The 27,827-nt window shown below is 37.7% G+C and overlaps 1 protein-coding gene across 1 annotated transcript in view; it reads left to right on the top strand.

Annotated features, from left to right (window-relative positions):
* The window catches only part of BRINP2 (BMP/retinoic acid inducible neural specific 2), a gene marked incomplete at both ends in the record, with an annotated part of 59,778 nt that extends 38,970 nt beyond the window's left edge, over positions 1-20,808 (top strand). The window contains 3 exons of the mRNA XM_083358703.1: positions 2,494-2,730; positions 8,292-8,514; positions 19,695-20,808. Coding sequence (XP_083214829.1) covers positions 2,494-2,730; positions 8,292-8,514; positions 19,695-20,808 — 1,574 coding nt within the window. The remainder of the gene's footprint in view (positions 1-2,493; positions 2,731-8,291; positions 8,515-19,694) is intronic.
* Between the last annotated feature and the right edge of the window lie 7,019 nt (positions 20,809-27,827).

The following is a 27,827-nucleotide window of genomic DNA, read 5'->3' as shown; positions in this document are numbered from 1 at the left end:
TATCATCCAGAAGACAGTCTATAATACATGCCCAGGGATGCAAGCTCAAGTACAAGGCAAAGTTCTTAAGGCCTTATGAAAGGCAAACAGGGACAGAGCCAATCTAATCTAAGGGGAAATGAAGATTATAGAGTTTCACTGATCCTACTCAAAGCATGCATGAGGATGCTATTCATATAAATTAACTAGGAGACCCAATCAGACTATTTGGGTCAACCATCTATCTGGCTGAGGCATATAACTGCATCACATATTCAGGAACAAAATCAAAAATGTGTGTGTGTGTGTGTGTGTGTGTGTGTGTGTGTGTGTGTAATACATTCATAAACAAATATACATACACAAGAATAACTATGCTAGTCCATCAGAAAAAATAATTCAAAATATTAGGTCCTTAGAATTTTCTTTAGGCTGTGAGATAAAGAATAAATAGACACTCCCCATAAGATTAGATATTGTAGACCTAAGTTGTAGTTTAGACTCAAAATAGCTAAATCACAGACCAATGGCAGTGGCAGTGGCTTCCCCATCTCATCCCATTCTCTAATTTCAGAAAATCTAAAAGCTGTGCTCTGAACAAAAAGGACAGACTCTGGATTAGTACAGAACAGAATTAAAACAAACTTAATTGCTTTTATATTAACAAAGTGGAGATTAATTATAAATAATTAGACATAAAAAAGTCAGTAATGGCATTTTGGTTGGTCCTAATTAACTTATCCAGGCAGTTGCCAGTAGCCAAAGCTTACTCAAAGGCATAGCAATAAATAAATAAATAACATATTGCCCAATTACAACTTTTGGCTTTTCTATATATTATAGATATAAATTAGGAATACTAAAATTTAAGTGCTCAGATGCACAGTTTGGGGGATTGTGTATACTCTCTTGAAGAGATGTTCACAAATTAGCAGAATTGATGGAAATTCTAACATCACCCATTGAATATTAATAATTACTAATGGCTACAGTAGAGTGTGAATTGATCAGAGGCGTTATTTACAGTGTCTGTTTGAAATATCTTGATATGGCTATAAATTTGTTGATTGCAAGTATATGGTCTGCAACTGAAGAAGACATGCTTTGAAAATGTGTGCATTACTTAAGTGATATTCTCAATATTGCCAGTATAATTTAGAATACTGTGTCCAAATTGCCAGCACATATTACTGGATATGAATTTATCCAATATTATTATTGCATATGAATTTGTCTTGTTTTTGAGTGGAGGAGGATAGGTATGAAAAACAGTATACTCAGATTATGAGAAAAACTTGTTCTGATAATTCTCAGGCAATTTCCTTCACTGAAGAAAAGACTAAGTCAATAAGAAAGCCAGACTGATGAACTCGATCATAGCAAAATGAACAAGGAATTATACTGAGACGTGTCTTCCCTTCCAATGCTGTGAGATGTTTCAGTTTCTTGCAGGCAGCAAATACTATTTTCTCTTTTTCCCACAATTGGTGAAAATAACACCATCAACCTGGACCAAGCCAAAAAGCCAAAAATGTCTCCTGCCTCCATATGGTGGAAATCACTTGTAAAGGAATGATCTAACTTTAGACTTTTCCTAGCCAAACGAGAAGGGATTCTGGACAAGACTAATCTATAGTCTGTCTATGAAGAAATTGGTCTCAAAAATAAAACCCACCATCCTTCACTGGAGACCTTGCAGTAGGAAGTTGGATCCTGTAGCTCTAGTGTGGTAATCATAATGTTAGGAAGCCTTCTTCTCTGTTGCAAAATAATTCAGAAATTATCAAAAGAAAACACTACACTCAGTACATTCTGTATTCATATTCGGCAATCAGCCAGACCAATTCAGATCAATGAACGGAATTTCAGACCAATTCTGCATTAAGATTATTGCCACAGAGTCATTTACTATTTTCAACATATTTGTGTTTTAGCTGTGGGTAAGCAAAAATTTGAGTATTAAACTTTTGTCCTTTTCTTATCAATCTATCTTAAGCTGTCCAGTTTTTTTTTATCAAGATGTGATTACAGCTTTGGTTGTACTGCCTATCTATTCATGTAATGCATTCTAAGTTTGAGGATCAATATTGGAAGAATGTGGAAATATTATTTATGATAAGTTTTCAGATCCCACCACAATAATTTCATTGCTTGGGCTATTTGTTTGTTTATTATTTTATCTTCAAAAAGAGAAACAAAAAGAAGAAAAATGGGAAAAACATAAAACATATATTTTCAATGGATCAACTAAACTTGTGTATATACATGTCTCATACTATAAAGTTATTAACACTGAAGTTATTTTGCTTAATGGGAAACAAATGAAAAGTTAAACATACCAAGTGATATATGCAGTTTAGATTCATAAATAAATCCTAATTGGAATTCATAGCAGTAAAATGATGGTTTAGCTATAGAGAGAAAGCTAACCTCTTCATGCTGCTGCATAGTTATTTATTCCCAATGTGGATATCACTGTACTAAGGTTGCAACTACTCTGTATGCCTTTGGCAGGTCTTCAGGCAGTATTACCTCAGTACCTGCGAGAACGCTTTGTTGTTGCTGCTCTAAGTTACATCACCTGCAATTCAGAGGGGGAGCTGCTGTGTCGAGATAATGACTGCTGGTGCCAATGTGGGTTTAATTACCCACAATGCAATTGTCCCGAGACTGACATCCAGAGTATGGAAGATAGCCTTCTCCAGATCCAGGAAATCTGGCAGAGTCACAACCAACAGTTTCGGGAATCAGGTGAGATGGGGAAACATGAATTTTCAAACATTGAGTTTAGTATTTTTCATACTCTGATTTTACATTTTTCATACTCTTGCCATTAATAGTGCCAGCAATATATTCAACAATATATTCAGCAATAACCATAACTCATTCCAATTTCAGAAAATTGTTTGTTTCCAGCATGCTTAGTTTGAAATAAGGAAATATTGGCTGGGTGGGCCATCAACTGGTTAATTTTTTTGACACTTGATACCTGAAATATTCTGTCATTTATAAATCTGAGTTTACACAAATTAGAAGTGTTTTGTGACTGTGATTAATCAATCTATGTAAATGGCCTCATTGTTATTTGAAGAGATAGGTTGCTTCACTAGTTCTAATACTTCTTTGAAGCAGAGATCAGTGAAATTTCTATCAATGCTGTGATAATGGATATCATCGCTCTGACAACTGAGAATCAGCAGCCATTTTTACTTTTGCTTCTAAAGTGCCTTTTCTATTCTTTTAGAGTTCAGAAGCGGGGATGGGGTAAATGCTTGAGGGTTTAGCTAGCCATAACAATGTAGAAGTGTGGGAACTCAGGGACATGGTCTGATAAGGTTTTGGCAGGCTGAGGAGCCAGTGAGAAAAGCCCGGGTCTTGCATTAATTGGGGAATGTGATTTCTGACAGCATTTGTGGGGTGAGAATTGCAACTTGTTACTTTATGTCTGCGGGGAGGGAATCTCAGTTTTGGGTTCAATTATGTAAGTGCCGATACTTTGTTTTCTAATAAACTGTTCTTTAAGGAAGAATTCTTGCCTTGAAGTTCTTTGACCGGTTTCATCTGTCGGAACCATGACAATTTCTTTTGTGAGAATGACTAATTTTTGTAACTGATTTTCAGTCTCTGGAAGGGACAGCCATAATAATCTGCTGTAGAGAACACTGAGATTTCACAGCTGTAATGTAATGTAACACAATACATATTTAACTGTTTGTGACTATAGTCTTGTTTTTTATTATGTGTGTTGGTCTTATCTTTTCTAAAGCCTGTTGTTTTCATTTATTTTAGAAAGATATTACAAAGAATTAAGGGTCTGAAGTAGAGTGTAGAATGAACAACCAAAGCTTATAGGTTACAAAGGCTCCAAGAATCATTTTTGCAGTCCCCAGAACTGCCTAAGATTGTAGACAATTCTCAGAAGCTCAGCCTTGGAGGAAAAAGATCAGGACAAATAATTTGATAGAGTAAAGATGATTATTTTGCTTTTAATTCCTAAAAGCTACTTAAATATTTCAATCCTATCACTTTTGTAATGACTTCAGATTAGCATCATGACCTTGCATTCCTCAAGGGTAACATTAATGAAATAATAAAAGTATGATCCTGGCTACAATGTTATTTCACTCCCGTCCTAGTGTGACAGCTTGTTAGGAGGAAGCTGTTGGTTTTCTCTTGAACTTCAGGTAGTGGGATTTCAGTTTAAAATTTTCCCTCTCTCTTCCTCTTCTCTCTCTCCTTCCCTCTTTCTTCTATGTAAGCATCCTTCCTGTATTTTGCACATTATGTGGAGTTTTTAGAACAGATCACATCATGAGCTTGAAGTCAGAAAGAGTGAAAAGTATGCAGAAATGTTGCTTTTTGATATATTTAAATCCTCCACCTCTGACTTCAAGGAGTTTGGCCTGTGTACTGTATATAGATAAGATAAGATAACTTTTATTGTCATTTTTTTTACTGTGAGCACAACGACACACATCAAAAATTAAATTTAGTTGCCTCTCTCAAAGTGAACACATACATAACACACACCTAACATACTATATACAACATATGTGTAGACCCACACCCCTACATATACATAACAAATAAATATTAAACACAGTCCATCTTGAAAATATAATGGAAGGAGGGAGCTCTGCTCCATCTACAATTCTCTTCAAACTGACCCTTTGAGGAAGCTTAGGGTGAAAGCTATTGACTGGCCATTCACACAAAAAGTCTCAGGTATTTCAGCCCTGTTCTCTTGATCCAAGTCACTGCAACACACAATAAATAGCTTAACATATATTCTTCCTTTATTATTTATTCATGCTTAATTCTAGGGAATTCAATGCAGTCTGGAAATGCCTTTAAAAAGAAATGTGCTAATCCTGGATTAGGAGTAGATAGTATGCTGCCTTCTAGATGATTTGGATTGCAACTTCCATAGTCCTTTTGTACTAGCAATGCTGGCTAGAACTATTGAGAATTAAAATGAAATATTTTTGAAGGGCATTAGATTGCCAATTTCTCAACTAGACACTGTAGAAAGAAATATTGGTACTGTATCGCAACCTTTTTGCCATTGCTGGTAATGGGGTGGGCGCAGTTTTGCTATGATGCATCCGGCCTATGGGCCGGCAGTTTGACACCCCTGCTTCAGGGGAAGAAGGATGGTCTGACCCTCAGTTCTGCAGCCGACTAACTACTACTGAGAGTTGTTACAGTTGATGTGACCAGCAATAGAATCAGGTTGGTAAGAGCACTAAGAATTTCCCATAAAGCATCAGGTTGAGGGTGTGATTACTTTCATTCATTCAGAAATAGAAATCTGGTTCCTGTTCCACATGGTTGAGGGAAAAATGAAATTGGGTTTTGATATGTGTGGGTAAGCCTAGATTTGTTTTTTTTTAGATATTCTGTATTTGGAACATGAATGAAAATATGCCTCACTTTCAAATTTACAATACTCAAGCACTTTCATTTGCTGAATTAAAACAGAAAATAATTATGAAGAGTAGAACTAGGTGAGTTAACATTATATAGTTTTAGAAGAATATTAGTCAACAGATTGAGTTTTTAGAATTCTTTCTCAACAATGAGCAATTCAACTACTTCTCTGCATAATCCATTCACATCTAGTGCATAAATGCATGACAGGATTCCTTTCCTCTAACTCACGTTCAAAAAATATGATTATTATAAAACATTCAATGAATCATTCAGCATTCTCTAGTATATTTATTAATTTATAATTTAAGTTTGTGTCTTACTTTCCATTCCTGGAGAAGGGGTTCTCAAAGCATCTAATGGATTGGGTTTTTTTAAAAAAATAAAGTAATAGAACAGTTTAAATCTAATTAACTATACATAAATAGCAGTTGAAATGGATGAAGGTTTACAGAATATTTCATTAGTGTCTCAAACATTTAGAAAAGTAATGTATACACAACAGTTGTTAAACAGAACAACATTTGAATATCAGTTAAGCATCTTTTTTATTTTTTATTAAAAAATAATCATATTTATTTATTTATTTATTTTTTATTTATTTATTTATTTATTTATCTATCAAACTTCTTAACAGGCCATATCCCTCACAGATGGGCTCTTCATATATCTTTATACAGTTCCATTAATGTGCATGGTGCATTTTTGCAGAGTAACAGCTGAAGACTTTGCTCTGGAAGAATTTAGTGTCTAAAACTCAAAATAAGTAGAGAATAGAAAGAGAGATGGAAGAAAGGATATGTATGTGTTCTGTTCAATTGAATATTAGCTTATACTCAGTAGAGAATAAAAACATTTTTATTCTCTTTAAAGTATGAGTTTATATAATTACATCAAATGCAGGATACTTACTGTGTTTGTACAATGTATATAGACATCATAGCTCTTAAAACAAGACACAAAGTATTGGATTCAGCTTCAATAACATTTATCCAACTAAAATTGCTTTTCCTATAATTTATTTCCCAGTACTGTATGCATTTCCAAAGAATGTGAAGGTGGAGGTTTTAAAAATATATGTATTGAATTCTTCCCTCTTTAAATTGAATGCAATATGTCAGCTTCAATAAATCTGTGATAAGCCAGTGATTATTTAACAAGTGTGGAATGGAGGTTAGAGATTAAGGGCTGGAATCCTCCTCCTATCACTGATCCCAAGATTTCAAAGCTACTCACCAGAGACCAAACAAGCTGTAGTTGAGTAAGGTGGCAAGTGATGGCACTTTCACCCAGCCATTTATTTCCAGCCCTGTTAATGCTTTTTCTTGGTTTGTGTGACCTCTGTGACTTTAAGATGGAGACAGGTCCAAGTCAACCCACACATATTTCCCCTCTCTCAAACTGCAGCTGGTCATTGTAAGAATTTTAAATACAGATCCTGACAGTGGTACATACAATGAGCATGGGCTCAAAGATGGCTACCAATTTTAATTTATAGCCCCATTCAGACTTTGAACTTTCTTATTTGTAGAATGTACACTTCATTTGGAGAATAGATTTCAGAATTCTGACAATTTGTTAGCTATAAAATTGGATGGTCTCAGAGAATTTCTGCTGATTGGAACTGTGCAAGTGCTCCAGTAAATTTTAGCATCTCTGTTCCAAAAATATGAAGGAAGGAAGATGCTATAAGCTCAGTGGATTCAGGATAAATCTTCTTTTCTCAATGTTGTTCTCCATTATTTGGTTCCCTACCTCTCCTGTAAATGATATGTACCCATTAAAGAAAAACACAATAGCTAAATCCTGTTTGGCACAAATGTAAATTAATAAGTCATTCCCCAGTGTATTTAAAAGAGAATAATTCAGGGAAATTACCCAAAGTTATTGGACATCATTTAAGAAGAAGAAACCTATCACCAGAAAGATGACATAGGAGAATGTAAAACTGAATAAATATGCAGACCATGGTTTATTTGTATATATGCACATTTTAATTATTTACTATCATTTCAATAGAAATAAATACATTACATCCTAGTGTGAAATAATATAATAGGGGATCTGAATACTTGTTTATTCTATTTTCTAAGGCTCACTGTAGATGATCAACTCAAAGTCCTTACTTCTTTTTTAAACTGAGGAGGCATTGGCCTTACCTGGCATCATTAGCAACCTCAAGTAGAGAGCCAATTTGGTGTAGTGGCTAAGGTACAAGGCTAGAAAGCAAAAGCCCATGAATTCTAGTCCTGCCTTAGCCATGAAATGGTGGTGCAGTGGTTCAGTGGTTAAGACACTGGGCTAGTTGTCTGGAAAGCCAGCAGCCCAGATTCAAGATCCAAGCTCCATGTGACAAGATAAGCACTCATTCTGGGCTCAGCTCCCACCAACCTACCAATTCAAAAGCATGCAAATGTGAGCAGATAAATAGATACCACTTCAGTGGTCAGGTAACAGCACTCCATGATGTCATGCTGGCCACGTGACCATGGAATTGTCTTCAGACAGCTCTGGCTTAATGACCTTGAAATGGAAATGAGCACCATCCCCTATAGTCAGCAAGACCTAGCAGAGTAAAATCTGCAGGGATTCCTTAGCCATGAAAGCCCATTGGGCGACTTTGGAGCAATAATCTCTCTCAGCCTAACTCACCTCACAGGGTTGTTGTTGTGGGGAAAATAGGAGGAGGAAGTTGCATTGGATATGTTTGTCACCTTGAGCTATTTGTGAAAATAATAAAGGCAGAATGTAAATAAATTATAAGTAGCATGGTCGAAAGCTCAATTAACTCCATGGCCTTCTAATTATTGAAACAAACTATAGCAACTTTGTGATGTTTTCCAGTGCTTCCTCACAGCTTATATTTTGTTTTGTTTTCCCAGAGGAACTACAGTCTCTTGTGAAGAAGCTGCCAGTGGATCTCTTCTTGAACATAACTGCTATCTCTCAATATTGGGCAACAGATGTTGATATTCAGCATCGCTATCAAAAATTGGGCATGACTTTGAAGATGCTATCCAAGAAAAGCCATCGGATTGTCCGACGCCTTTTCAATCTAGCTAAACGCTGCCCCAGGCAACCTCGGTTCAAACTCCTAAAGGAGAGGTTAGTTAAATTAAGGAACAAATGAGATAGTTGCATTGTAAATTTTAATCCTCCAGATGGTTTGACATACACATCTCCAGTTGGAGAATATTCAGAGAAAAGATAATTGTAGGTGAAAATCAGGGAATGATTAATTTGTAGGTATCCTATATTAAACCCATTCATGAAATGTTTTGAAATCTAGGTGGAATTGACTTTTGGGAATATTTCTAGATATAATTTTTGCACAATTGCTGCAATCTACCATGGAATTTCAGATAAGGTTTGGGATATTAGCCACAGTGCAGAAGGAAAATCAATGGAATTATAGTCAACCATCTCTTATCTTCAGTATTTCTGAAACTGCCCACATAAAAAGTAAACATTTCCTTCTACATTGTACCAGCACATAGGCAACTGTTTATATTTACTCTAGGGAAGCAGTGATCTGTATGTTATGATAGGAGGAACCAATTAAAGTATGAAATGAAAATAAACCTGCTATCTTTCTCCTGGCTTTTTATATCATGTACATGCTAAAACATAGTAATAATAATAGTAGTAGTAAGTTGGAAGGGACCAACCCCCTGCTCAGGCAGGAAACCCTATACCATTTCAGACAAATGGCTGTCCAGTCTCTTCTTAAAAACTTCCAGTGTTGGAGCATTCACAGCTTCTGGAGGCAGGTTGTTCCACTGGTTAATTGTTCTGTCAGGAAATTTCTCCTTAGTTCTAGGTTGCTTCTCTCCTTGATTAGTTTCCATCCGTTGCTACTTGTCCTGCCTTCGGGCACTTTGGAGAATAGTTTGACTCCCTCTTCTTTCTGGCAGCTCCTGAGATATTGGAACACTGCTATCATGTCACCCCTAGTCCTTCTCTTCATTAAACTAGAGTCTAGACATAGCCAATTCCAGCAGCCGTTCCTTATATGTTTTAGCCTCCAGTCCCCTAATCATCTTTGTTGCTCTTCTCTGTACTCTTTCCAGAGTCTCAACATCTTTTTTACATCGTGATGACCAAAACTGGATGCAGTATTCCAAGTGTGACCTTACCAAGGCATTGTAAAGTGGTATTAATACTTCACGTGAACTTGATTCTATCCCTCTGTGAATGCAGGCTAGCACTGTGTTGGCTTTTTTGGCAGCTGCAGCACACTGCTGGCTCATATTTAAGTGATTGTCCACTAGGACTCTGAGATCCCTCTCACAGTTACTAGTATTGAGCAAGGTATCCCCTATACTGTACATTTGGTTTTTCTTGCCTAAATGTAGAACCTTACTTTTTTCACCATTGAATTTCATTTTGTTAGATAGCGCCCAGTGTTCAAGTTTGTCCAGATCCTCCTGTATCTTAAGCCTGTCTTCTGGAGTGTTGGCTATTCCTGCCAGCTTGGTGTCGTCTGCAAATTTGATGAGTTCCCCATCTATCCCCTCATTCAAATCGTTGATGAAGATGTTGAAGAGCACTGGGCCCAGAACAGAGCCCTGTGGCACCCCACTACACACTTCCCTCCATGTAGATGCAGTTCCATTGAGGACCAGATGCTGAGTATGGCTGGTCAACCAGCTACAAATCCATTTGGTGGTGATGCTGTCTAACCCACATTTTTCTATCTTATCAAGTAGTAGTTTGTGATCTACTTTATCAAATGCCTTACTGAGGTCCAAATAAATTATATCCACAGCATTCCTCTGATCCACTAATTTTGTCACTTGGTCAAAGAATGCAATAAGATTTGTCTGGCATGATCTGTTTTTGACAAACCCATGTTGGCTTTTAGTAATGACTTTGTTTGCCTCTAGGTGCTTGCTGATTTATTGTTTGATTATCTTTTCCAGAATCTTCCCAGGTATTGAGGTCAGGCTATAAGTCTGTAATTTCCTGGATCCATTTTTTTTCCTTTTTTGAAGATGGGAACTACATCAGCTCTTTTCCAGTCCTCTGATAGTTCCCCAGTGCTCCAGGATCGTTGAAAGATATAGTTCAGTGGTTCTGAGATCACATCTGCCAGTTCCTTGAGAACCTTGGGGTATAATCCATCTGTCCTGGTGATTTCAACTCGTCTAGGCTGGACAGATGCTCACTTACCATTTTCTTGCCTATCTTAACTTGTGTTTCTATTCTGTTTTTTATGGCACTATTTTTGATAGGTTGGTCTGTTTTTTCCCTTTGTGTAAAGACAGATGCAAAAAATGAGTTAAATAGTTCTGCTTTCTCCCTGTTGCTTGTCACCTTCTTGTCACTTTCACCCACTAATGGACCAATCATTTCCTTTACTTTTTTTGTTTTTTACATGTTGAAAGAAGCTTTTTTTTTGGTTACAAGCCTTAGTTCATTTTGAGTCTTAGCTTTCCTCACTTTATCTTTGCAGGCTCAGGCTATTTGCTGATATTCTGACTTAGTTATGTGCCCCTCTTTCCACTTTCTATACTTGTCCTTTTTATCTTTCAATTTATCAGAGAGTTCTTTATGCAGCTATAAAGAGAGCTGTTATTTTTCCTCTTTGTTGGTATTGTGCTAGACTGGGCTTTTATTATCTCACTTTTCAAAATTTCCCAAGCTTCTTGAGTTGTTTTCCCCTTGAGGATTCTCATCCATGGAATCCTTCCCAAGTTTATTGAAATTAGCTCTCTTAAAGTCCAAGACTCTAGTTTGATTGTATTCTATTGCTTGTGCTTCCATAATGTTCAGTTCCAATATTGCATGATCACTTTCTCCCAAGTTTCCTGTGGCTTCAACACTTTCTATCATTTCATCTCTGTTAGTGAGAATTAGATCCAAAATGGCTAGCCCCCTAGTTCCTACTCTGCTAGGTTTGTCAGGAATCTGTTTGATCTTCCACTTGGTGCAGATTTTGTTTCCCAGTTGATGTCAGGGTAGTTAAAGTCCCCCATTACTATTGTGATGTGCTTCCTACATACCTTGGTTAGCTGACTAGCAAAAAGTTCATCTATTTCCTCTGTTTGGTTGGGTGGCCTATAGTATACACCTATGGCAATGTCATTTTTTCTCCCTTTTATATTGACCCAAATGCATTCAAGTTTACAGTTCTCATCATTGTTGTGCTCTGTTTCTGTAGAGATGTAGTTATTTCTTATATAGAGAGCAACTCCATCTCCTCTTTTATTTGGTCTGTTTCTTTTGAATAATTTAAATCCCTCTAGCTGTGTGTTCCATTGGTGGGAGTGTTTTACTAGGAGGTAAACTGAGGTGGCTGTCTCAGATACCAGACTGTGGAGGGGGTGGCTACTAAGATCTAGAATGTAGAAAATTGTTGCTGGGGCAAATGTATTCCTTCTGCTCTAAATGCACAGAGGTGCAAGAAAGTATGATGCTGAAGAAAGAAAGGCACAAGAGATATAACAAGAAAAAGTGAGAAGAAATAACAGAAAGGATAAACATAGGGAGAGAAGAAGAAGGAAGACCCTCTTATATACTTCTCCAGTACCCCCAGGATCATAGACAGCTTCTCACAGAGTTGCTTCTTTGAATCCACTTGAGGAGAATGGACAGTCAATTGTTCAGGGACATGGTAAGAAATATTAATAGAAGGCACTTGTCCTTAAGACACTAACATCATTCTATTTTAGCCCTGCTACTACCCTGCTTATTTTTTTAGTGTTGAGAGGCACCATAGTTGGCACAGAACAACAACAATGAATGAAAGGGGGGGAAAACATCTGAGATACTGTAATGTTCAAAAAGAGGCCAAAAGCAAAGGAAGTCTTTTAACTGCAGAATTCTTAAGATACAGAGGCAGAAATGTTCATGACCCTTCTAGTTAGTCCAAGTGCAGTTGATCTAACAACTGCTTTCAAATGGGTATAACTAAGAACATTTCTGAAGATAAGTTCAGGTCAGAGAAGAGTTGGTGAGGACACAAGAAGCATCTACCGTTAAATTAAATTTCTTAAATCTACAGTAGATTAATCAAGACTGTAGGCTCGTCTGACCACTCACCATCATATTTCAGAGGTTAGAACATGTGAAAAATTTCATGCTCCTCCAAAACTATAAAAATAAGATGTTTCAGTTTGACCTAATATAAAATTCCTAGCAGTGGCAAAGTAGAGATGCCATGGCTTTTGTTGCAAATGCAACAGCCAGAAAGGACTGGAAAAGTCTGGAACACAAATTTGGTGTGCTGTGAAAAGTCAGTAAATCACCAAAGGGTTTTTCATAAATGGAAACAGTTTAAGTGGACACCAAGGTTAAAGATTGTTGTAGGTTATCAGCTTCAAAAGAAAATTTCATCAGCCTGTTCAGAAACTACCGTAAATGCTCTGAAAAGATTCATTACAATTGTGCAAATGCTTGCTTTCCCAAAGCTAGCACTGTGTGACATTTCACATCAGTTGTATGCACCAAACAGTGGACATTTTCTTAAAATTTAAAATCCATAGCTGAGTTTATGATATATTCCAAATGTATCTAAGAAGAATCACAAAATCTACACAACCCTAAACATTGGGGGGCAGGAAATGAAATAAAACCATACAGTTACAGCAAAAGTCAAAAAGAAGATTGAGGCAAATATAAAATCAGCAAGTTATTATTATATCATGATTCTGAACAGCATATCTGACATCAGTCATAGGGAATATGAGAATTGATGTTATTTTGTAACAGCAACAGAAGCTAGTGAACATATTCCTGCTATAGGGCTATTGTAGAGCATTTTCTAGAATTTATTGATACTTCTGATGCTACAGGAACTACTAATATGGCAAATGTACTTCTTAGAAAGCTGGAACATAAAGGAATTACAATAGCTGAGATATAAAGTCAGGACTATGATTAAGAATATGCAGAAGTAGGAGTATACTGCTATGATTAAGTACACAAAAGCAGCAGCAGAGCTAAACTCTTTTTTAAAAAAATCCCTTGTAAATTTCCTTCACTGAGTTTGCTTGTCAGTGATGCTGCATCAGTTTTTATCAAGGTTGCTAAATTTTTAAAAGTAATATAAAACATCTATGTGTTTTCTGCATCAACTTCTCTGTTGGAAATTTTCAAACAATAGCTTGGAACTTCCTCTGTAACACTAAAAGCACAGAGTGCCATATTATGGGAAAGTTAAGTTGAGTTGGTGAAGCTTATCAAAGAGCAGGTTGGGAAGACAGATGATGACATACAGTAGTTTAAATTAAGGAGAATGATCTTTAATAGGAATTATTTGTGGGAAAACAGTGGGAATCAGCAGAAACATCTAATTTCATATTTCTTTATGGCTTAATGATTGAAATAAATGTAAGCAAGAGTTTCCAACATGTTAACTCTGAAAAAAAGAAAAAGATGGGCCAACTGGAGTAAATTTAGTCAAACCTATAATCTTACCAATCAGATGATGACTGTGTAGAAGTTCCCATTCACTTAAGCATACAACAATCACTGGAAAAGAATCATTATGAGACATGGGATAATCTCATTAAAGTCCCTAAACACAAGTAGAAATATTGTGTGATCCAGTCAGCTGAAAAACATTTCCTGTAGTTCAAATACATTTAAGATGATAAATGATACTCTAAAATTCCTCTAGGAATCTGAAAAAAAACATACACAAACAATGCAAGGCACTTTACTAACAATATTGAAACATGACATACTCAAAAATAATGAAAGTGATTTGGGAGATAAATTGAAAGCCATTTCAATTTAAAAGTAAATAAATAAATAAATAAATAAATAAATAAATAAATAAATAAATAAATAAATAAATAAATAAAGGCTGTTTGATCAATGTCATCCCCCTCCTTTATTGCTCATTCACCATCCATGTATGCTGAGGTGACCAATACACTATGAAAAGCTTTGGTGAGATAACAACACTATCTCCCCAAAGGTGTTCTCATTAGTCCCTGAAGAAATTTTCAGAATTTCTGGTGGCAACAAAGTAAATTCTTCAGGCTTTCCAATGAAATTATGATCATCATGTTCCAAGAGGAAGACCCAAAGAAGTGGGCAGGGACCTTAGAGTTGTGAGTTCAGCCATCTCTGTGTTTGATCGGTGTCCTTCTGCTAGCCAAGAGTTTGTTTGTTGGTTGGTTGGTTGGTTGGTTTTTTGGTTGGTTGGTTGGTTGGTTGATTGATCACATTTTGGAACCACCAATGTCCCTCAAAGAGGGACTTATGGTTTGGTCTGGGCATAGGTCTCTGAGAGTTAGGTTGTTAATGCTTAAGTAATAGTTTATTGCTTCCTCAAGAAGCTGTCATTGAACCCAACCATTTTGGATAATTTTCATTCTGTTTTCAACTTTCCCTTTTCAAGGAAGATTGTTGAGATGGAAGTTGCACTGCAGCTTCACAGAATCCACAGGAGAAAGTGGACCCGTTTTAATCAGGTTTCAGGCAGCACTTGCCTTTTAGAACACCATCCCAGATTGGCTCCAAACCTCCTGGCCTTTTGGAAAGCTTTTAAGAGCTGGCTGTTTTCCTGGGCATGGGAATTGGGAGGTTTCCTTTAGTTTCCTTTTTTTCCCTCCTTAGCTTTAACCCCATAAAATCAGTCCTCCAAGAAATGAAAAATGCCAAAGGAGGAGCAGAATGCCATAATACTATGAGAAATGAGCCATAGCTGTTAAGTGTGGAACCTCAAAAAACTGAAAGCACAGAAGCTTTGAGTAACACAGCAAATGATGGAAAGGCAAATACTAACAATTTCATTTAGAGACCAAATCTGAAACATAAAAGTTCACCGCAGAACCAGTATTAAAGTTATCATCAAAATGGCATAAAAATTAAAGTACAAATTGGTGTGCCATGTTTTACACATAGACGACAATGGGTGTGAAAGACACATTAGTGGACCTACAACTTTAGGTACATACAAGGTCGATCATCTATGAGTTGTAGTGATGAAAATAGGCAAAAATCCTGTACCCCGGTTGGTACACTGTAGCGTTGGACTGTATGCACTGTAAAGACCAGATGGTATTGTTGCTTTGGGCAGTGAATCCACCTGAATGAATTACAACCACCAAAGTTTCGCCACTTTGCTTCTTTTCCAAGGGCTGTTCCTCTGCCCAGACTTTTAAAGTTGCCCAGGAGGCAATGAAACTTCTCCAAGTGAAGTTAAACAAAATCCCCATAATGACAGAGAAGAGTCAGGATGGCCTTGCATTCATCTCAGTACAGTCCTTGACTTACAACCATTCATTGGAAGTTACAACAACACTGAAAAAAGCCTGACTTATGACAGCTTTTCACATTTACGACCATTGCAGCACCCTTGTGGTCACATGATCAAAATTTGGATGCTTGGCAGCTGGCATGTTTTTATGACAGTTGCAGTGTCCCAGGGCCATGTGAACACCTTTTGCAACCTTCTGACAAGCATAGTCAATGGGGAAGCCCCTTAATGGCCATGTTACTAGCTTAACAACTGCAGTGGTTCACTTAACAACTGTGGCAAGAAAGGTTGTAAAATGAGGCAAAACTCACTTAAGAACTATCTTGCTTTGCTATGGATATTTTGGACTCAATTGTGGTCATAAGTCAAGGACTAAAACATGAATTGCACAGACTGCAGACTTTCAGAAGGCTTTCAAATGTTTGCACCCAAGAAACTACGGAAAGCATAATTTTGATTATTCAAATAGATAAAATTCCAGCACTTCATCTGAAAAAAGAAAGAAAACAGAAAGAGTTATGTTTGTTCTTTAGTCATTTAAAAATTACTTGAAATGTTTGAACAGACATTTTAGTGGTTCATTCTCCTCTCCTACTGCAGTTGCAGAACACTACCATGAAAAAAAGAAAACAGGATGAAAGATATTTGAGAACTCCCTGGGTTTTGGGCCAAGCAAGGAGCACTGGGGTGTAGTTTGAGCAATTCCCAACCTTAGAAACTAAAATATTGCAGCTAGGCTGGCTAAAACAGACCTATTGCTGTTTGCATTAGGATGCAAATATGATGAATAACAGGAGAGAATTAAAGAATTAGAGCTGAAATATGAGTAAACACTTACAGTAAGTAGATGTGCAAATAAATGTACAACTTATTTTTACTAACTTTTATTCAGTGATTTCCAAAAATGGGGTTATATGTTTGTATTTTAATTTACATAGCAGAATAGCAGGTCTGTTCAATACTGAAGCTACTTTCTCTAACAATTCTGTAGAGATCAGAATAGATTTGGAACTAAGGTTGACACATGCTGGTGGGATATAGTCTTCCAGCTAATCCTACTATAAGAATTCCCACTAATTTTATGTGACTGTTATTGTTAATGCTTTATTTAAAAAGAAAGAAAGAAAGAAGTAATGAAATCTGTCATCTCTACCAATTTATTTGCCATATAATTGTTGACTGGCTCTTCAGCTTTCATTAAATAGAGGTTGGGTGATTGGCTGAAGAGTCAGGGAGAATATTCCCTAGTAATGATTGATGCAGATAGTACTAAGACAATCAAGGTTGAGGGCACAGTTCTTCTATCTCCTGCTGCAGTAATGACACACTCAGGCACATCCTTCATCAGTCTGACTAATAATCTGGAATACACACAGACAGACACTTTTTTGTGTCTATGCCTTTGGGTCAGTTTTTGACTCTGGCAACTGCCTGGACAAATCCTTGTAGTTTTCTTGGCAAGATTTCAGAAGTGATCTGCCACTGCTTCCTTCCTATGACTGAGACAGAAGGACTGGCCAAAGGTCACCCAGCTGGCTTTGAGTCCAAGGTTGGACTAGAACTGATAATCTCCTGGTTTCTAGCCTGATGCCTTAATCACTGACTGGCTTTCCAGACTGTATTGTAGGTTTTGATATATCATTCAAAAGCGTGATTTGCTGGAATTATCTTTAAAACTGGAAAAGCCATGTTTCTTGTTGCTTGCAATTTCTCCTAATATACACATGGAATTTTGTCATCAGCTTTTATAATATGGACTTTTCAAAACACAATTATATTTAATAGATGCTTTTTTGCATGCAGCTGTTGCAAATATATATTAGGGTTTAGGATGCATCTTTCTTAAAAGTGCTTTTGTTGAGGGGAGGGATGCACCTGTGTATTTGTGCACATGAAAAATGATGAGTGCTCATATGCACCATGTATTTTTGGCTGTTCATCACCACAACAATGAATCTGCTTGGAGACTATACCATTTTGCTCCCACTAAAATTTGTGGCAGTGTTTCCCCCCCCCATCCTTATTCTCCACTTCTTAATAGATATTGAAAGAATATCATCAATATTTGGAGTAGCTTAGTGAGTCTCCATATGTCCCCCCTTGTCCCCCCATAACTCCATATGGGGAGGGGCAGAAAAGGATTTCAGGGAGACTGAGAGGTCCTGGAGAATGCTTCTTTTGTACTTGGGAAATGGAAAACTCTCTTTTATCCTCATTCCCAAAACGGCCAAAAAAATTTCTACCCTATCTCTCATGCCTCATGGTTAGGGAAAGCAATCTGTCTTTTTTCCGAGGAGTCTGCCTGCCCTGTCTTCTGTTTGTCTCTTGGTTTAACTTAGAGAATGGAAATTCTAGAATTGATTCACAGTCTGCTACGCTGTTCACATTGTCTTTTTAATTAAATCATAGCTCATAAGTGAATCGTGATGCAATGATGTGATCATATTAAGTTTTTTTTATTGAGACTTAAATTGCATGTTAATTAGTGCATTGGTGACCTTAAGAAAATGAAAACTGCAAATGGAGAATTACAGCAAACAGCCAAATATGTAAAATGAAAAATAGAGTTGTAATTGATTGCAGTGATATAAATTTAGTGAAGGCAGGCAGAAGGAGTCTATTAGGCACTCCTTTACCTCCCATTCCTTATTCCTTATACCTTCAACAAACATGGGCATTTTGGGTAGAGCTAACATATCTGGACTACAAAACTGATCTGCTACTAGATGGCAGCAAAAACATTGTAGTTTTCTAAATCCCTGCGCTCCTGCCTCTAGTGGTCCTCCAGATTTTTGCAGGTCAGATGTGGGACCCCAAGTCAAGAGCCATAGCAGGAGAATGATGCAGAAACAGAACAAAGGAAGAAAGACCTGCTGCTGCCATTGCTTGTCTGAAGGCTCTCATCACCTTAGCAACAGCAGACTGGTAGTAGTGACCTCAGAGATTGTGGTGGCTTCCCAACTGATTGCTGCTGGATGCTCTCTTCTTCTCTCCTGTTCCTCTATCTTGAAAAGGAGAGAGAGAGAGAGAGAGAGAGAGAGAGAGAGAGAGAGAGAGAGAGAGAGAGAGAGAGAGAGAGAGAGAGAGAGAGAGAGAGAGAGAGAGAGAGAGAGCGCGCCTATTATATCTGGGGTGCTGCGATTGTTGGATGGCAACAAAACAATTTTTAAAAAAGTATAACCCTTTCTTGCCATTTATTGGTCATCTACATTTTTGCACCCCAGATATATTTTGCCTCTGAGAGAAAAACTTTCAGGTGACAGAATGAGGAATGGGGGAGGTAGAAGTGCTGTACAGTCTGCTGTACAGGCTCAGCTACAGTCTGAATGGGCAGGGAAAATACATCCCCTGCCCCGAATATGGTGGTTGAACAGGAGCAGGGAAGGTATATTTCAGGCAAGTGAGGAAGTGAAAATGGACCTTTCTGTAGTTGCATAAAAGTGACCATACAACCCTCCTCTTCCCTTTCTCCCATGTAGCCTCAATTACCAGAGCACTGGGGGAGGGGGGAGGGGGCGAAAGTTTGCTGGGACTCTTAGTCTTCCCTTTTGAGGAGTGGTCTGAACCTTTTAATGCATCCCAAATTGTCTGAAGGCTCCCAGTTCCTCTGACTTTGAATTCTCACCTCAGGTCTGTTGGATTGCATTTGCCCGGCCATTGTAATGCAAAAGAAATTTTTTTCTATTTAGCTTATGGACTGAAATTTCTGGTCTTGAATTTTTCCATTCCTTTATGAAATCTATACGCCACCTATCTCACTATCAAGTGACTCTGGGCATCATAAAATAACAATGTTAAACCATTAGAATGTTCATTAAAAGCATTAAAAACATTGAGCATTTAGATAGATTTCAGATATTGCTCATTTGTTTTTATGTCAACTTGAATTAATAATTACAATTCCATGAAGGATATTACAATATAAGTTTTTTTAGGGGGGGGGGAAACCCCATTTCCTTTTGCTCTGGGGAATGAGTTGATGAAACATAAAATCTGGCTAGATCAAATGAGGTGCTTCTGAAGTGTATAATTCCAGAGCTCACATTTCTCTCCGTTTACCTTCTTCCTCTAGGCCTTTGACCTACTGGTGGAGCCACATTCAGTCCCTCCTTTACTGCAGTGAGGCCTCTGTGCTAGGAACATTTGTTGAAGAAAGCCGCAGCTGCATCTGCCCTAATGATCAGCCCTCTTGTCAGGTCACCATCCCCTGTGCTGTAGGAGAAGGGCCAGAATGTGCTGCCTGCGCAGAAGATAATATGACTCAGTGTGGATCCTGCAACCCTGGGTATAGCCTCACCTTGGGGTTATGCCGCCCAGAGGTGGCAGAGTCTCTTGAGCATTACCTAGGGCTAGAAACAGACTTGCAGGACTTGGAGCTCAAATATCTTCTGCAAAAGTGGGACAGCCGCATTGAAGTACAGTCAATCTTCATTAGCAATGATATGCGCCTGGGGACTTGGTTTGACCCTTCCTGGAGGAAGAGGATGTTGGTGACACTGAAAAGCAACAAGTACAAGCCAAATTTGGTCCACCTCATGCTGGCCCTCTCCCTTCAGATCTGCCTCACCAGGAATAGCACCTTGGAACCAGTCATGGCCATCTATGTCAACCCCTTTGGCGGTAGCCATTCCGAGAGCTGGTTTATGCCTACCAATGAGACTGGCTTCCCTGACTGGGAAAGGACTAATGTAGATGCCTCTGGCCAATGCCAAAACTGGACTCTCACTTTAGGCAGCAAGTGGAAGACCTTTTTTGAAACAGTCCACGTCTATTTGCGGAGCCGCATCAAATCTCTTAATGACAGCTCTAATGAAACCATCTTTTATGAGCCTTTGGAAACTGATCCTTCTAAGAACTTAGGGTATATGAGAATCAATAGCTTGCAGGTCTTTGGCTACAGCCTGCCATTTGAGTCTGATGCAATTCGGGACCTTGTCCTTCAGCTAGATTACCCCTATACACAAGGCTCGCAGGACTCCGCTATATTACAACTGATTGAGATCAGGGACCGAGTGAACCGTCTCTCTCCACCTGGGAAAACCCGCATCGATCTTTTCTCTTGCTTGCTTCGGCATAGGCTCAAACTGGCCAACAATGAAGTGAGTCGGATCCAGTCTACTCTGCAGGCCTTCAATGCCAAGCTGCCAAACCCAGTGGAATATGAGACTGGAAAACTCTGCAGCTAGCCTTAGGAGTGAGTAGGGCTACTCCTGTAACCCTGGAGAGGAAAAGAATCAGCAACAATCAAAGGCCTTATTTTCATGTCAGCCATTAAATTCCATGAGACAGCCAATAATCTGCCTATTCGATTCAGGTGACTGCAGGCTCTGTGAACTTTAGAAATAGTTATGGCACACCAGTCTCTGGAACAGTTTACCTAAGAAGAGGCCACAAGGCAGCACTGCTGCAAATATCCTACTCAAACACTGAACAGGTCATCTTTTCCCCTTTCCTGCTGACTACTTAGAACATGCAAGAAACTCTGAAGGAACTGTAGGTCTGGGGAAAATGAAAGTGACTGAAAGCAGCATGACAGGAATGGCATAAAGCCCTTTACTCTGTGTCTGGCAATTGTCACTAGTAAGCCCTTAAAAAGATGATGAAGAAGAGTTAGATACGATTCTTGCAGGGGTTTCAAGAAAGTCTGGTTTGAAAACCCTCTTTAGCCCTTGCTTTCCTTGATACTGTTTACTTTTGTATTATTTTTATGGGTGTTTCTAACAATGGCATGGGCCTGATTTTCTCTGTGTTCCTTTCTAACGCCACCAACCTAAGCACATGTTTCTTGGAAGGTAGCTCCATCTCTTCTCAGTTGGACAAATACCTTTCAAAGGAAAAAACTTTAGAGATCAAGTTTCAAATGACTCTCCATGTCCCTGCTTCACTTTTTCGTTTTAATCCTGGAGCCATTACATTAGGGTGCAAGCACTTCAGTGACTAATATCATTTGGGATATGAAAAGTATGCCTAAATTATCTCTTTCTCTCTCTTCTTACTATGGAACATATCACACTCTTCTGTCCCTTTAAATCACCCAATTCTCTCATATGTGGCTGATTTTATAGGAAATTACAAAATTTCCATCCAGGAAAAGTGATGCAGAGACTATTGTTCTTTAATATACAGTATATTTGGAACCTGTTTGGTTTGGCAAACAATATATAGTGTCCAAATATACTAATAATATATATTGTTTCCAAATATATATAGATATGGAAATTGTTATATATTTGGAATATGTTTGGTTAGGCAAACAGTATATTGTCTCCAAATATATAACAATATATATAGTTTCCAAATACATGTTTGGAAATTGTTGTTAAATACAGTATATAAATTTACTTATGCATTTGTTTAAAATGATTAGCTTTTTAAAAAAGCATATGATTTTTGCAACTTAAAAACAAATTGGAATGGAGCATTCCATTTCCTTGTGTATACTGCTGCACACATCTTAGCCAAATGTATGTTTTATCTTATTTTATGATGGGGAGGGAGAGACACTTTCTTTCTCCCAAGAAAAAAGGAAAGCAGTAAACAATCAAAATACTTTACGTTATTTCTTTAATAGTCTGCAATTTGTGCAACGTGTGAATGTGTTCTCCATTTGTAAGTGCAAGGAAGAAGACCTTTGAATCCAAAGTAACAGCTAAATTTACTTCAGCAATAACCTCAGTGATTAAACAACACATTTATGTATTTAATTTCTCCTGAACTTTCAAAGCAGACAGAATAGAAGTGAAGTTATTGCTGCAATAAACTACTGTTGTTGGAGAGTGTGAACATGTCCCTACTTAGGTCAGGAAATTGAAAGACAGTTTTGTGAACAGAATGAAAGATGCCAAGATGGAATTCAGATAAATACCTTTTTCTTGTGTGAACCCCTGTCTCTCTTTCTTCAATTTCTGTGATACTAGTTAATAGGGGAGTTGACTTTATAACCATCTAACAAGTTTGTACCAAATCAAGGGTGTTATTGTCAGAGGCAGCTGCCTTATTTCAATGGTATCACATGCTTTAGACTGAGATAAGCACATATCAGGAACATTAATTGTAGGATTTAATTATCTAGGGTTGGGCACTGAAACTGCTGTGAAAAGCACCTCTCATTCTCTTCTTACCATTCTCAAAGGGGTTGCAACTTCTCCTTTACTGTCATCCTGTTTCCTTGCCGGTTGCAATAATCTGGCTTCCTATGGACAGTCTAGCTAACCTGTTTCTAATCAACAGTGATGTGCACTCACTATGTTTCCCCAATGCTGGACTCATTACATGGGATAGCTATATTGACACCTCCTGCTTAATGCCCTTCCACTCATCCTTCATACCTTTTCTCAAGGGAATAATGTGCCAAATGAAAACAGAAAAATCCAATTGCTGCTACAGTGATACCATCTCATTCTTGTTTCCTTCTTTCCCTCCCCTCCTACACGTACACACTTCCTAGTATCTTTAGTGTAGCTGATCCTTGGTAATCACAGAAGTATCAGTGATGGAACTTTAAAGTCCAGAGCCTGGATACTTCCAGATAAAGCTTTTCTTATCCAATTGTTCTGCTTCATTCATAAAATATAACAAGGGAGTCCAGAATATTATTATGTCCCTTTTGTAACACACACATATACATGGCCATTTTCTCATTGGGTTTTCTTGCATCTTTTTTGTAATAAAAATAAGGAGGGAAAAACAAAATAACTGCAGGAACTCTTTTGATTGGTAGCACTAAGAGCCTTCTGTCTGGAAGCATCCACAGGATACTCTATCAGTTAGAAGAGGTAAGCAAGAAAAGAAGAACTGCTTGCATGCCTCACCTGTAATTTTCCCTGCAGTGTCAGCAGCCTGGCTAGGAACACAAGCACACAATATAACTGGAATATAACTTTATGTGATGAGCAGCTCTTCCTGATCCTGGTCTGCCTAAAGACTGCACTATGTAGCATTAAGCAGATTTGAAACCAAGCCTCTTCTCAGATCAGTTTACTTGGTGTAGCATTGTAATGCACCTTCTTTGATCTGAAATTTGAGATTTTTGAGATATGCTGAAATTGGCAATTAAGCTGCCCTCTTGAAGGATGTAAGAATTTCTAAACATTTTACTGCAAAGGGTACCTATAATTTTGCTGTAAATCCCAGCCATTCCCCCTCCCCTCTGTTTCACATCTGCTACAATGTTTGCATGCCAAGAACAACTCATTAGTGTGACTCTGCCAGGTAGCTGCACACTCTGGTTACATTCTTGTAATACATACTTATTGCTTGTTCTAGCTGCACCCCAGGAGAACTCACCTGCCTGCCATGAAATTGAATACACAACACTGTGCTCATCTGCACTTGGGGAAAAAAGTCCTAACTACAATGTTGATAGAACATGCTTTAGTTAACAGTCCAGTGGAATCATAAGGAATCTAGGAGAACACAGCCAGTACATTTTCTTTAGTGCATAAAGCCATCTTAATTAAAGCTCACTTGGCAATTTTGCCTTTCTTTGGAAAACTCTAATGTAAAGGATTGGACAGCCTCTTTTAATAGCTTCCATGCTCTTCTGATCTTTTAGATTAGAGATACTAATATCTTAATTGCTCTGCTGATCTTTTAGATTGGAGATACTGAAGTGACAATCTATGGGATTCTTTCATCCCCATCTCAAAGCAACCTGGCTCTCTACCACCTGATTCATCTTGAAAGCACAAAACACCCTTCTAAGGAGGAAGCCGGAGATTATCCCCAAGCTTTTCCTGCCAGACAGCATAAGTTCTCAAGCACTTCTGGGTACTGAAATCATTGTTTCCAGGAAACATGCCAAGAGAAAATAGATATCATGGCAGCTTAGTAACTTGACTGGATCCCAGTGACAACACAGAGAATTAGGTAGCAGTGGTCATGACTAGATTGTGCAAAGTCTAATTAGCCAGCAACTAGTCTTTACTTGAAAGGTTCAGGCAGAGATTTAGATTGTGCTCTACCATCCAACTCTAGGCAGAGAACGAGGAGAAAATATCAGGAGACCAGCCATATCAAACCTCGTATACATAGGGCAGAATGGGTCAAACTAACCCTTCTAAAAGCTTTCAGGGCAGGTCTGCAAAGATCTATTTGCCTGCAAGGACAATCTGATAATAGAGGAAAACATGTTTTGGATCTCTCTGCCTACAAGGACAATCTGAAAATAAACAAAAATGCGTTTTGGATGGTCTCACAAGCACAGCTATGTTTTAGAAACAAAGACTAAATAACCTATGTAAATCTGTATTTTGGGATGTCCCTTCTGTCTCATATTAAATCTTAAGATTGTTTATGGGTAGGTGTTTGTGGTTTCTGCTCCACTGAAACAGGACTTGGATTTGATTACTGTAAATATTTATGCCATATTTATTTTAATCAAAGTGGTCAAGCAGTTTGATAATGCAGGTATCCTAACTTACAATAATTCATTTGGTGCTACTTGAAGTTACAACAACACTGGAAAAAAGGGACTTACAACTGGTCCTCACAGTTACCACTGTCGCAGCATCCTAATAGTCATGGGATCAAAATTCAGATGCTTGGCAATCAATATATTTTTACACCATTGCAGGAAGATGTGAATGCCATTTGCAAGCTTCCCAACTGGTTTCTAACAAGCAAAGTAATGAAGGAAGCCAGATTTGCTTAACAATTATGTGATTCACTTAGCTATTGTGGCAAAAAGATCATAATATTGGGTGTAACTCACTTAACAACTGCCTTGTTTAGCAAATGAAATTCTGGTCCAAACTGTGGTCATAAGTCAAAGACTTTAGGGTCAACGATAACTTGCCACAACCAACTTGCTACAGCTAAGTTGCTGTGGCTAACTCTCGTGGAACAATTTGCCATGCCCAACTTGTCATGGACAACTTGCCATGGGACAAATGTTACACTAATATTGAAGAAATACTGGAATAGGATCATTAAAAGAAAGGATGACAAAGGAGGGACAAAATGAAATGTGAATGACAAAAATTAAAATATTTTTTTATTATTTTAAATAATTAAATTGAATTGTTGAATTGTCCCACAGTGAGTTAGCTGTGTGAGTTGACCATGGCACATAGGCTGTGGTAGATTGTTCCATTCCACAGTAGATATCACACTAAATTAAGTTAGTATAATGTATCGATGATAAACCATCACAAAACAGATGTGGTGGCTTAGCTGTAAGGATTCAAAAGTCCAAAATGTTTCGTTCAAGGTCAGGAAAAGAACCCTTTAAATCCCCTTCTTAGAAAAGCCAAGAGGGTTTGCCTTGTGAAGTTGTCCTTTAACTGCGAATGAGTTGTTCCAAATGCAACAGACCTTCCCCTTTCATTGAAGAGAAGACTCCCTTCAGGAAATATCAGCAGCAAGAGCTTTCATCAAGTTGCAAACATTCATTTTGCAGTGGGAAAGCTCTGCACCACAACCTTCTAGGAGTTATGACCATTCTGTTTTTGGCAAACTCTGTGAATATAAATAGCACTGAACAGGTTTTAGAGAGACAGAGAAATTGACCTGAAGCAGGAATTCAAGAGCAGATACAAGTACTCTGTTGCCCTTAGATGCATTATGGAAATGATGAAATGGAAATTATAAGAATTGCGAGTAATATAATTTAGAGGATATACAGTCTACAAAGTCAAGTAATGATGATGATAAAGATCAAGTTTCTACAAGAGATAGCATTAATTAGGTGTGAATTCCCATGAATTCAGTTTCAAATAGGTTCGGTATGAATTATGGCCCCTTCCATTGGAATTTAAAATTCACTTACAATTGTCATTCTCTGTACAGCTTATTTTCCCCCTAAAGATATATTTTTGTGTTCCATAGTGACCCTCATGTGGATAATATAGTCAATTTTGTTCTTTCTTCATTTTAAGGTTTCACAGTAATTTTCTATAGTAATTCTATAGTAAAAATGCTTAATTTTAACTGCATATATTTACAGCATCTAAACATTGTACCAGCCATTTCACTGGGAAAAACTGGATCTTGAATTGACACCATCATGTATGATTGCAAGAACATACATTTTTCTTCTTGTTGAAAAAGAATAATATTGAGACAACACACAATGTCCTTTATTGCTTTGGTGTTGGTTTCAAAACAAAATCAAGATCTGAACTAGGAAATGTAGAATATTCTTTTTCAAAAAACAGTCAACCAATATGTTTCCCAAATTTCCATCTTAAAATCTAATGGTATCACTAAGGAAAATATATTTTTGTGTTCTAGCTAGAATCATACATTGAATACTACATATGTCAATTATTAAGAAATCCCTGTCCACCCAACATAATGTTGTGAACCTTGCAACTACACAATTTAAGCTCCTGCTGCATAACGGACATGCTTGTTGGAATTATAGGGATGGTATTCTAACATATCCATAACAGGTCAAAGAAAGGCTGTTTATACTCATTGACCCACAAAAATACAAGAGGGGCCAGGTAGAAAAGAAGAAAATTATTTATTAATGCCTATTCCTGAGCAGGGCCAAGGAAAGACTGGTCATTTTATTTTCATTCTACATTCTGAATATTTTCCCTATGGAAAAGAAATTGAGGCCAATGGATACATGCCTCATGCCACACTTTCCTGACTCTATTTCCATATAGATAGATAGATAGATAGATAGAGAGAGAGAGAGAGAGAGAGAGAGAGAGAGAGAGAGAGAGAGAGAGAGAGAGAGAGAGAGAGATGTTTGTTTTCGTAGATTTTCACGGGTATAGGTATGTAGGTCTTGGCATATTCGGGTCTTTTCCCGTGAAGGATTGAGGGTGTCTTGGCGACGTTTCGACGAGGTCCCACTCGTCATCTTCAGGCTGGTGTCTTCGGTTTCGTGCTCAATCCTACACGGGAAAAGACCCGAATACGCCAAGACCTACATATAGATAGATAGATAGATAGATAGATAGATAGATAGATAGATAGATAGATAGATAGATAGATAGATATAGATATAGATATATAGATATATAGATATAGATATAGATATATAGATATAGATATAGATATAGATATAGATATAGATATAGATATAGATATAGATATAGATATAGATATATAGATATATATTTGAGGAGCGCTTTCTCACAATTCTGTTGAAAGGCTTGCCTACATTTAGTGAGCCAACAGAAAAGTAACCCGGCATATTTTTGCTCTTTCCATTGTTAATCCCAGTTGAATCTGCTCTGTCTTGCAGCTA

The sequence above is a fragment of the Vipera ursinii genome, assembly GCF_947247035.1.
Source record: "Vipera ursinii genome assembly, chromosome: 3".
Lineage (NCBI taxonomy): Eukaryota > Metazoa > Chordata > Lepidosauria > Squamata > Viperidae > Vipera > Vipera ursinii.
The sequence above is the reverse complement of the archived record's forward strand: the minus strand, read 5'-3'. Positions and strand labels throughout refer to the sequence as shown.